The sequence below is a fragment of the Lynx canadensis genome, chromosome B4, assembly GCF_007474595.2.
Source record: "Lynx canadensis isolate LIC74 chromosome B4, mLynCan4.pri.v2, whole genome shotgun sequence".
Classification (NCBI taxonomy): Eukaryota; Metazoa; Chordata; class Mammalia; order Carnivora; family Felidae; genus Lynx; species Lynx canadensis.
Window position 1 is genome coordinate 137,122,756 of NC_044309.1, and position 12,820 is coordinate 137,135,575.

Sequence of the window (12,820 nt, forward strand, 5' to 3'; positions counted from 1 at the left end):
GTGCTGAAAAGAATGAATGAATGAACAAACGAACAAACAAACCAAGTTTGGTAATGGTCAGATAGGGGACCTCTGCTGTAAAAACGCAAAATCAACATAAGGAAAATAATAATTCTGGAAGAATTATCTTTTAGGTCATCACTCAAAGATATAAAAATTACACTATCACTCTCCAGTCTCCAAACCTCAATATTTCCATTCATTTGCTTTCTTAACTAACATGCTAAGTCCCTTTTCATTCCAATTCTGCACATCCTCCTCCCATTTCCTCCTTCTTTCCCATCCTTCTGCCCATTCAAGTCCTTGTTACTTCAGGTGTCTTCTAGCTGTACTCCTACATCTGTTATCCAGTCTTCGCAACAATCCTATGAAGTAGGTTTTAATTTGTGTTTCATAAATTAAAAAGTAGAGACTCAAAGTCAAACAAATTGTATGTTTTGGAGGTGTCTGAATCCAAAATCTATATACTCTTCCAACAAAAAGCAGAGAATTATAATCCACTATAGTAAGTTCTAAAAATAAAATTAACACACCTAGACACACTTAAGAGAAGCACTAGCTACTGGAGGCTCTGAGTAGACTTTAGCAGGAGATGATTTGGGGCTAAGTTTTAAAGGGTAATTAAGAAGTTTGGAGAGGGGGTAAACATACCATTCCAGGAAAAGACAACAGCTTGGTCATAGGTACCAAGAAGTAAGAGAGTATGGTACCATTTCAGTAAAAAATGGCAAATAATTTTATATAGGTGGAGCAGAGCTTATAAGAGAGAAATTAAACTTTATGCTGAAGATGATGTGAAACCATTGGAGGATTTTAGGAATAGCAGCGAATTTTTCAGACATGTTTTATCAAGATTTCTCAGACAATAACCCACCAGAAAAATGAGCAAAGGATATAAAAAGGCAATTCAGAGAAAAATATAAAAGGCGCCTAAACATATGAAAAGATACTTAAGCTCAGTCATAATAAGAAAAATATAAATTAAAACTGTATTGACTACCAGTTTTATCGTACTGGCAAAAATCCAAAACCTTGAAAACACGTGCCTTTGGTGAGGCAGAAGGGAAACATACCCTTTCATATATTGTTGTTGGAGTTACAAAATGATACAACTCCTATAGAGGGGAAATTCGGCAATAGCTAATGAAATTATAAATCCATTCATCTTTATTTTTTATTTGAATTCCAGTATAGTTAACATATATTAACTTCAGGTATACAATACTGTGATTCAATAGTTTCATATATTACACGATACTCATCATGATAAACATACTCTTAATCCCCTTTACCTATTTTTTCAATCCTCCTACATACCTCCCTTTTGCTAACCATCTGTTTATTCTCTATAGTTAAGAATCTGTTTCTTGGTTTGTCTCTTTTTTGCTTTGTTCATTTGTTGTTTCTTAAATTCCACATATGAAATCATATGGTATTTGTCTTTCTGACTTATTTCACTTAGCATTATACTCTCTTGCTCCATGTATGTCTTTGTAAATGGCAAGATTTCATTCATTTTTTATGGCTGAATAATATTCCACTGTGTGTATGTATACATGTATGTATGTATGTATGTATGTATGTGGTATATATATGTGTGTGTGGATAAATATATATATATACATATATATATATATATATATATATATATATATATATATATATATATCACTGCTTTATTCATCACTTGATGGACACCTGGGTTGCTTACATATCTTGGCCAATGTAAGTAATGCATCTATAAACATAGGGGTGGAATATCCCCTCGAATTTGTGGGTTTTTTTTAAAATTTTTATTTATTTTTGAGAGAAAGAGAGAGAGACACAGTGGGCAGGGGAGGGGCAGAGAGAGAGGGAGACGCAGAATCTGAAGCAGGCTCCAAGCTCTGAGCTGTCGGCACAGAGCCTGATGCAGGGCTCAAACTCACAACTGTGCGATCATGACCTGAGCTGAAGTTGGACGCTTAACTGACTGAGCCACTCAGGTGCCCCCAAATTAGTGTTTTTGTATTCTTTGGGTAAATACCCAGTAGTGCGATTGCTGGATCATAGGCTAGTTCTGTTTTTAACTTTCTGAGGAATCTCTATACTGTTTTCCACAGTGGCTGCACCAGTTTGCATTCCCACCAACAGCGCAAAAGGGTTTTTCTCCACATCCTGGCCAACACCTGTTGTTTCTTGTGCTTTTGACTTTAGCCACTGTGGCAGGTGTGAGGTGATACCTCATTGTAGTTTTGATTTGCATCTCCCCGATGATGAGTGATGTGGAGCATCTTTTCATGTGTCTGTTGACCATCTGGATGTGTTTGGAGAAATGTCTGTTCATGCTGTCTGCCCATTTTTAACTGGACTATTTGATTTTTGGGTGTTGAGTTGTTTAGCTTCTGTATATATTTTGGATACTAACACTTCATCTAAATCCATTCATCTTTTGAGCCAGCAATTCCACTTCTAAAAATCTATCTCCCTGATTTATGTGCACAACTGTACAATGGCAAATACACAATTATGCAATTCATTACAGGTTGTTTCTAACAGAAAAAGACTGGAAACTCAAGTGTCCAAAAATTAAGGGAATGCTTGAAATAGCTGTATAACAGCTACACAATGGAGAATTACACAGCAGAAGAGAACAGAAGAGGATAAAGTAAAAAAAGTGCATAACAGCATATATAGTAAAAAACTAACTATGAACTTTGATGTAATGAGAAGTGAGGAGTTAGAGATAGCAATACATACATATTTGCTTGCATTTGCAAAAAGAAAACACTGAAAGACGATCAAGAAATGAATGGTCATCTATACAAGGTGAAGAGCAGGACATGGAAACTGAGCTGGATACCTGTCTGCCTCTCCTGGTCCATTTTCTTTTCTTTTCTCTTTTTTTTTAATTTTAAGTTTATTTATTTATTATTTATTTATTTTGAGAAAGACAGAGTCAGCACAAGTAGGGGAGGGACAGAGAGAGAGGGAGACAGAGAATCCCAAGCAGGCTCCACACCATCAGCACGGAGTCTGACACGGGGCTGGAACCCACTAAACTATGAGATCATGACCTGAGCCAAAATCAAGAGTTGGACACTTAGCCAACTAAGCCACCCAGGAGCTCCTCCTGGTCCATTTTCTACCCTGTATCAATAGGTTCTCATGCCTTTTGGCTTCTACTTGGATTGGGCCAATGGGGAGCTCTGGCAGGAGGGAAGGAAAAGAATAGGGTCAGGGTATTTATTCCCTTACTTCCCTCTCTGTGAGGTGGCTTCTAGTTAGCTGTGTCTTTCGATAGGTCACCACCCTTTCAAATTTCCTTCTGGGTTCCTTCCTCTCTGGGCCTTGGGTGGTGACAGATCCATCATGCTAACCCTGCAATTCCTCTAGTCCTTCCAATTCCTTTATAGCCTTATACACATTTGTAATTACTCCCTTTGTAAACAAATTTTCCACAAATTGTCCTCATCTGAGTGTGCCACCTGCTTCCTGTTGGGACCCTACCTGATAGGGGAACAGTACAGAAGCAAGATCTCTTGGTGTATACCTTTATATAGAGTTTTGAGCTTTGAAATATGTGTATGTATTGTCATTTTTTTTTAAAAAAACTAAAATTTAAAAATTCTATAAATGAAGGGCGCCTGGGTGGCTCAGTTGGTTAAGCGTCCGACTCAAGCCATGATCTCAGGATCATGATTTGAGCCCCACATCGGTATCTTAAGTCTGCTTAAGATTCTCTCTAAAAAAATTAAAAATAAAAATTCAAAAACAGAAACAAGTAAACTTAAGTGAATATTAAATTGGTGATAGCCATATTGAGAAATGGTTTATTTCAAGGGACCTCAGATCACAAAATTCTGACTGTACATTCTTAGTGGGATGTATTTCAAGCACCAAAAAGAAGTATAAAAGAACTTTAAATTTCCTTTAGTATCTTTATTGTTTGTAATGATACTGGCATTGGTAGTTTTAAGATCATTTTCTCTGTATTATAGATTTAAGCAAATAAGTATATTAGTGGTGTTAGGAATTATTTTCAAAGTAAGAAAAAATATTTGCAATGACAAGAATCAGGGCACAGTTATGTTAAAACATAAACATAGTTATGTTAAAACTGAATGGGGGGCACCTGGGTAGCTCAGTGGGTTAAACGTCTGACTCTTGATTTCAGCTCAGGTCGTAATCTCATCGTTTGTGGGATTAAACCCACATTGGGCTCTGCGCTGTGAGCATAGAGATTCTCTGCTTAGGGTTCTCTGTCCCCCCACCCCTGTCCCTACCCTGCTCACACACAAGTATGCACATGCATGTTCTCTCTCAAAATAAATAAGCTTAAAAAAAAAAAGCCTCAGTTTTATAAACCTTAATGAAATGCTGATTCAGTCATAAATATTATTTGGTATTAAAACCATCTGGGTAGCACACAGGGTAATGTCTCTGACATCAGCTGTAGCAATAGTTTCTAGATAGGTCCCCTGAAGCAAGGGAAATAAAAGCAAAAATAAACTATTGGAACTACATCAAAAAAAAAAAAAAAAAAAAAAGCTTCCGCACAGCAAACAATTAATGAAACTAAAAGACAACCTGTGGAATGGGAGAAGATCTTTGCAAATGACATAGTAAATGATTACTATTTAAAGTATATATAGAAGTTAAACAACTCAACACCCAAAATACAAATAATCCAATTGAAAATGCGCAGACAACATGAACAGACATTTCTCCAAAGAACACATCCAGATGGTCAACAGACACATGGAAAGATGTTCCACATCACTCATCATCGGGGAGATGCAAATCAAAACTACAATAAGGTATCACCTCACACCTGCCACAGTGGCTAAAATCAAAAGCACAAGAAACAACAGGTGTTGGCCAGGATGTGGAGAAAAAGAAACCCTTGTGCACTGTTGGTGGGAATGCAGACTGGTGCAGCACTCTGAAAACCAGTATAGAGGTTCCTCAAAAAATTAAAAATAGATCTACCCTATAATCCAGTAATCACACTACTGGATATTTACCCAAAGAATACAAAAACACTAACTCAAAATGATATATGTACCCCTATGTTTATAGATGCGTTATTTACATTGGTCAAGATATGTAAGCAGCCCAGGTGTCCATCAACTGATGAATGGATGAAGGAGATGTGGCATGTATATACAATGGAGTAGTACCCAGTCATAAAAAGGAATGAAATCTTGCCATTTGCAACAACATGGATGGAGCTAGAGAGTACAATGTTAAATGGAATAAATCGGAAATGACAAATACCATATGATTTCACTCATGCGGCATTTAAGGAACAAAGGAAGAGAGAGAGAGAGAGACAAACCAAGAAACACTAAGTATAGAGAACAAACATAGTTACCAGAGGATAGATGGTAGAGGGATGGGTGAAATAGGTTATGGGGAGTAAAGGGGATTGAAGAGTATACTTATCATGATGAATGCTGAGCAATGTATAGAATTTTTCAAACACTGTATCATATTAAAATTTAAAACTTAATACAATTTAAAAAACTTGGGTAAATGCTTGATAAAGAACATTTGTATAATGTCAAAGCAACACTAGGAGACCAGACTAGTTAGAAGGGAAAAACTAATTGCACAATGTAGTGATCGCTGTCACCACCCTAATCCAGGGGTCAATCTTAGCATCACTAGTGGTAAAACAAATAGGTGTTATGTGATGTAATACCATGAGAAATACACAACATCACCTATGATGGAATCTAGCCAAAACTGTCTAATTTGAACCCATCAGCCTTTTAGGTATTGAATGTTTTCAAATGTCTTTTCCTCATCTATCAAGAAATAAAATGGATCTTCTTTCTTGTGGAAACAAATGAAGATTACTGAGGGAACAGAGTGGCACATAGATTAAAGTAGGGTAAGACCAAAGATTGGAAACTCAGCTAAAAGATTACTGCATTAATCCAAGGAAGAAATGATGAGAGCCTGAAACCCTGAGAGTAGTGGCAAAAGAGGGAAGAGCACAGGTTAGTGTTCTGGGTGTGACAGGGAGAATTTATTTAAAGATGGAGAATTCAGGGGCGCCTGGGTGGCGCAGTCGGTTAAGCGTCCGACTTCAGCCAGGTCACGATCTCGCGGTCCGTGAGTTCGAGCCCCGCGTCGGGCTCTGGGCTGATGGCTCAGAGCCTGGAGCCTGTTTCCGATTCTGTGTCTCCCTCTCTCTCTGCCCCTCGCCCGTTCATGCTCTGTCTCTCTCTGTCCCAAAAATAAATAAACGTTGAAAAAAAAATTAAAAAAAAAATAACAATTAAAGATGGAGAATTCATTTAGGTGGCAGCCATATGAAACTCCAGGAGTAAAGCATTCTAAGTCCAAGGAACAGCATATGCTAAGACCCTGAAATGGAAATAAGCTTGGTCTGTGTAAGGAAGGCAAAAAAGAAAAGCAATTCTGACCAAAGCATAGTAAACACAGCGAAAAAGAATATTAAAGAAGAGAAATACACAGAGGCCAGATCATAAAGGCCTTTGTGGATCATGGTAGAAACACCGGATTTCATTCCAAGTGTGGGGGAAAGCCATTCGAGAGTTTTAAGCTAGGCAGTGCTCTGATTTATAGATTTCCTTTGTTTGTTAACCACTCACTCTGGGTGCTGTGAAAATGAATTGTAGGGAGACAAGAAAGTAAGCAGAAGGATGTGTTAGGAGGTTATAGCAATAGTCCAAATGAGAGCTCTAGCATCTTCGATTGTGATAGTGGCGAAAAATGGCAAGAAACAACTGGATTCAGGATGTATTTCAGAGGTAGAGTTATTCGGATTTATAGAAGATTAAATGAGGGAAGTGGAGCGTAGAAGGAGGAATAAAGAATGACTCTGGGTTTCTGGTCTGAATAAATGAGTAAACTGCATCCCTTACCAAGCAGGTAAGACCTAGGAAGGAATAAGTTTGTCTCGTGGAAGTGGGGGAGAGGAAATTTGCTACTCTTTCTGATTATAGTACTTTATTTTTTTTAGATTTTATTTTCTATGCCCAACATGGGCATTAATTTCTATGCCCAACGTGGGGTCTGAACTTGACTGAGCCAGCTAGGTGACTTCTAGGTCTACTAGAAGTAGCAAAAAATGAAAATACGCTGAATATTATAGGCTAGATATATAATTTTGGAAGTCAGTAGCATAAAGATGGCATTTGAAGCCATGAAACTGAATAAGATCATGTGGGAAAAGAACACAGGGAAAAGAAAGACAAAGGACCTATTTCCAGGGGGTGGGAGGATTCTAGTGCTTAAGAGACCCAGGGGAGAAGCAGCCAATTACTGAGGGCTTGCCAGTGAAACAGGAGAAAACCTAGTCGGTACACAAAGTCAAAAAGAGCCAAGTGACCCAAGGGAGGGATGAAATGTGATCTATCATGCCACCTAGACAGCAAGACCTTCCCTTGACCAACTTCTTTAAAAACACCCCCAGTACTTCCTATCTCTGTTTCTATTTTTCTCCTTATTACTTAACACTTTAATATTCTATATACTTTTCATATTTAGTGTGTTGTCTGTCTCTCCACCTTTGAATGTAAGTTCTATATGGAAAGGGATTTTTATGTTTGTTCACTGATGAGAATGGTACATGGCATATAGTAGGCATTCAATCATTTTTAAATGAATGAAATACCACTGATATATCAAAGGGAATGAGGATAGGAAATTGGCCACTGACTCTTACAAGATGTAGGTCAACAGTGACATAGAGAAATTTCAGTGGAGCTTGAAAACTTGAAATCACACTTGAAAACTGAATCAAGAGCATTGAGAATGGCTCAAAGAGTTTCACTGTATTGATAAATTGGGGCAATAGCCTAAAGAGACAGTGAAGTTCAAGGGATTTTCCCCCAAGCATTTCATAAAATTTTTTTTTCAACTTATTTATTTTGAGAGAGGCAGAGAGAACAAGCGCAAGTGGGGGAGAAGGGCAGAGAGAGAATACCAAGCAGACTCCACACTCCACGCTGTGCCCAAAGTGCAATCCTATGATATAGTAAGATCATGACCTGAGCCAAAATCAACAGTCAGATGCTTAACCAACTGAGTCACCCAGGCACCCCTATAAAATTTTCAAACATACAAGAAAGTTGAAAGAATTTCATAGTAAACACCCATACATTTACCACTAAATTCTACAATTAACATTGTACTATACTTTCTTTTCATACAGCTATACACCCTCTATGTTATAAGAATGATAATAAGACATGTATTAATGCCAATGAAAACTACCCAATAAGGGAGAAAGATAAAATCCAGAGAAAGAATTACAAAATAAAAGGGGGAAGGATTTAAAACAGAGGTAGAGAGGACTCAGGTACACTTGTAGTACTTCTCTGCTAAATATGCTTCAAAGTCTCCCATTTTCTTCCATAAAGTTAAATATATCACCCTGGCAAGGACTGACCCAAAAGGATTTCAACGTTATATCCTGCCGCTCCTCTACACATTCTTGCCAATTTGGACTATTAGCTGTCCCACCGACAGACCTTCCCAAACCCCTGGGAAAATACTCTTTACTCTTTGAGCCAGTTCAAATGATAATTCCTCTAGAAAACCTTCCCTAATCTTGACCTCTTCTTGACCATACCTCCCCAAATCAGCTCTAGTATTTTCCTTGCTTAAAGTTCCATAAACAATGTTACTGGGTCTCCTATTTCAATTAGTGTATTTTCTTATACTCCCTAAACCCTGAGAGCAGAAGCTGTCTTATAATACATACCTTCTTCTGCTCCTAACACTATGTATATGCAAAAACTATTTGCTAAATTCAAGTGGAGAACACTAAGGTTAAAATCAAAATGAGATTTTTCCCAGTACCACAAAAAATCAACATTAGATTTACTAAAAACAAATGAGAACATGTCAAATTTTGACAGGTGGTGACAATAGGAAATTATTACAAAAAGTATGACTAACTAGCTAAATTGAAGTTTAAGAGAAAATGAATGTAACAGGTAATTATCAATTGGTTTAATAAAATCTACCTAAATGTGCCAGTAATTCCGTAAGATTATTTATTAAAAGATGACTTATTAACAAGTGTTCAAATGAATATAAATGAAATACCACCCATTAAATTAGTCTTGGATGAGTATTATACTGAATTTTAGCCTTTGTATAGAAGGAGAATGTGAATAGCTCATGCAAAATTCAGCAATAAGTACACCAGAAATTTTTGTTGTAGAGAGATTATATTAAAGGCAATGCTAAAAGAATCCATGACTGGCTTTATATGGTTCTAAGTAAAGTCTCTGGGTTACCACAAATTCTCAAGAGAGAAGTGCAGCTTCCAGGGCACCGGGACAAGAGGAATTTGTGAAGGCATTTTCACAATAACCTTAAGATTTGTTGTTAATATGTATTGTTGAATTAAGATACGAGATAAGAATATTTTGAAACTTACAGTTTGGCACTAGTTTTAAAAAGTTCAAAACATCACTTCAACAGGATACTATACTGTGGTAATGGGCAAGTATTTTAGGCTGATTGTAGTATAAGATTTCATGTAAACACTCATTCAAAATATTACTGTTGGAAGTACAAAACACAATTGAGCAACCCTTCACATAATCACCAGTTAAAAGGTGAAGAAAATCAACTGACGGTGGGTCTGGTAACCTGATACATGAGTGAAGGTTAGGGTAAGAACGTAAGGAATGTTTATAATAATTATCTTTTCAGTGTCTTTTTGACAACAGAATCAAGCGTGAATGAGGAAGTATATTACACAGAAGATGCATGAAAATCCTCAATTATGTGCATATTTCCAAGCTCACGTATTCTTTCACATACACTAACTGCAAAGAAAACATTAAACAGTAGTTATCTTTATAAAGCAACAGAAGTTTCACAACAGTTTCATAATAATTATACGTCAGGTTGGAGTGCCAGGAAAACACAAATTTCAGTTTCCTACTCAAGGTCTGTCAAATAAGTTAATTTATTCAGGCAAGCATTATCTTTCAACCCAAGAATGGTTTCCGGGCTCAGAAAGGAAATCTGGACTGAGAGAGACAAAAGAAGACTAGAGAGTTAGGAAAAATCTCAAAGTAACTATCATTTCAGGCCCTCCAGCAGCCGGGGTCATTACATCTCTTGTTTCTTGTCACAGAGCAGTGGGGAGCCTGGCCAGGCCCGAACTCGAACTCAAGTCCAGGCTCTGCCCCTTACTGGGCAACCTTGGAAAGTCATCTGGCCCCTCTGAACCTGTTTCCTAAACCATAAAATGGGATAATACCCATTTATGAGGGTTAAACAGAAATAGTGGTGCCAGGAAGTTGGTGAGACTCCATGCATGCCATTATTATTACAATATTCCTGTGTAGAAAGTTCCTTGAATCCAAAATGTTGTTCAGGCTCCTTAGAACCAATTATTTCCTTCAGATCTCACTCTCCATCTTTGGATGAGGAAGGGAAGGGGATGGAGAGGAGAAGTGTAGAGAGTAAGACAGAGCCACTCACGTCAAGCAGGGGCCTGTGTCAGCGACAGAGCAGCTCAGGGCACTGCAGCTGAGACCGGATATCGCCCAGACCAGCATCAGCCGGTGACACAGTCAGAAGTGATAACCAGCAGAAGGAAAGAGAGAGGACGGCAAAGGCCAGGCCTGATCAAACCCCTTTAAAAAGAGAGGATGTGGGGGACACATGGGAGGCTCGGTCAGGTAAGCCTCTGACTCTTGATTTCTGCTCAGATTGTGATCTCACCATCAGGAGGGTAATAAGCCTTGTGGGGGCTCCAAGCTGAGCGTGGAGCCCGCTTAAGAGTCTCTCCCTCCCTCTCCCCCTGCCCTCCCCCATTTGGGCATGTGAGCCTGCACACTCTCTCCATCTCTCTCGCTCAATTAAGAAAAAAAAAGAAAGAGGGTGGGGGGCTCCTGGGTGGCTCAGTCGGTTGAGTCTCCGACTTCGGCTCAGGTCATGATCTCGCGGTTTGTGGGTTCAAGCCCCGGGTCGGGCTCTGTGCTGATGGCTCAGAGCCTGGAGCCTGCTGCGGATTCTGGGTCTCCCTCTCTCTCTCTGCCCCTCCCCTGCTTACGCTCTGTCTCAAAACAAACGTTTTTTAGAAAAGAGGATTTCTGCAGCCAGGTGTCAGACTCCCCAGACACTGACCCCTCTATGTCTGACCACTTCCAAATGGCAGCTGGTGGAAGGCTCTGCAGGGTTGATCTCAGGAAAGAATAGGGGTCCTTCCCCGCTTGGACTTAGAAAGCGGGAAGTACTGAGCAGAGACCCCGACCGAGGCCTCCTCTCAACAGGGCGCTCAGACGGACTCCAGGGTGGGCTGGTTAGCTTCCTACCTCCCGTTCATCTCGCTTTTTTGTGCCTTGTGCTTTGCGGGACGTGTAAGAAGCTAAGTTACACGGGTGGCGAAAGGTGGCTGAGTCTGGAATCCCGAACCTGCTGTATGGTAACCTCGCTTTATAACTGAAATGAGCGGACGCTGTGGGAAAAGACACAACCCGCGTGTGCGCCGTCACAGCGCGCTGGTGACAAGAGGGAACGAGGAGGGCGGGAGAAGCCACCGCGAAGCTCGGGGAGCCAGCGCAAAGGAGAGGAGGGGCCTGGACAAACCCGGGGTTGGTGTGCGGGAGGGGTCGTGGCGCAGCTGCAGAGGGCGCGGGGGCCAAGGGGTGGAGGGTCTGGGTCCGGACGCCAGAGGGCGGGGGCCGGCGGCAGAGAGCAAGCGGCAGGGGCTGGGAGTAGAGGGTCAGGCGACGGAGGGGTGGGGGCGGAGGGCAGGGGTGGGCACCCGGCGGCGGGGTCTGGGGGCACAGGGCAGGCGTGGGCGGAGGGCCGGGTGCTGGCGGTGGAAAGTGGGGGGGGAAAGGGGGGGGCCCGTTGGGCCGGGAGCGCAGGGTGGGAGTCTGCGCCCCGCGTGGTTGTTGGAGGGTCTGGGACTGGGGCGGAGGGGTCACGGTTCAGGAGGGGGAAGGGCCAAGAGCGCTGGGTGGGAGTTGGTGGGGGGGGGGGGGGTTGGTGGCGGAGGGCTGGGGGTGGTGGACGAGGCCCTGGGGTGGAAGGCACCTGGTGGCTGGGGGCACAGAGAGGGGGTGGCCCCCCTGGGGGGGGTTGGAGGAGGGCTGGGGGGTGGAGGGCCAGGGGCTGGGGGCGACGGTGGGCACCCAGCGGCGGGGGTGGGCGTTCGGGAGGTTTGTGGAGGACTGGGGGTGGAGGGTGGGGGTCCCAGCCGGCGGGGGGGCCGGGAGGGCTGGGCGGGGGTCGGCGCTGGGGGGGTGGGGGTTGGCGGAGGGCCGGGGGCACCGGGCGGGGGTGGGGGTCGGGTCGGGGTGGAGGACGAGAGCCAAGGTGGGCACCTGGCGGCGGGGGACGCAGGGCGGGGGTTGGCGCCCGCGGGGTTGGCGGAGGGCCGGGGGCTGCGGGCGGGCACCTGGCGGCGGGGGCCGGGGGCGCCGTGTGGGGGTGGGGCGGGGGGCTGGGGGTGGAGGACGGCGGTGAAGGTGGGCACCCGGGGGCTCAGGGCGGGGGGTGGGCGCCCGGGGGGTTGGCGGAGGCCCACGGCCGTAACCCGCCCGCGTCCAGCCCGCTAGGTCGCCCTCACGTCACGTCCCCTCCGGCAAAATGGGTTCTGGGTGACCGGGGAGGGCAGAGGCGTTCAGGGTCCCAGTTACCGGAGCCGTTGGGGCCGATGATGCAGGTGAACCTCCTGAAGGGGCCGATGACCTGGCGGCCCCGCCACGACTTAAAGTTCTCCACGAGCAACACCTCCAAACGGCCCATGGCTGCGCCCTCCGCGCCTCAAGCGGCGGCCGCACACGCCGGCGGGAAAGCGCGGGAAGTGCTTGCGGCATCTCGCGAG

General features: G+C 42.9%; 1 protein-coding gene across 2 annotated transcripts in view; it reads right to left on the reverse strand.

The window, feature by feature from the left end:
* Positions 1–12,741, reverse strand: part of SMC1B (structural maintenance of chromosomes 1B) — a 75,808-nt gene extending 63,067 nt beyond the window's left edge. For both annotated transcript variants that reach the window (XM_030320906.1, XM_030320904.1), the window contains exon 1: positions 12,633–12,741. In XM_030320906.1, the coding sequence (XP_030176766.1) occupies positions 12,633–12,741 (109 nt within the window). The remainder of the gene's footprint in view (positions 1–12,632) is intronic.
* Positions 12,742–12,820: the final 79 nt, after the last annotated feature.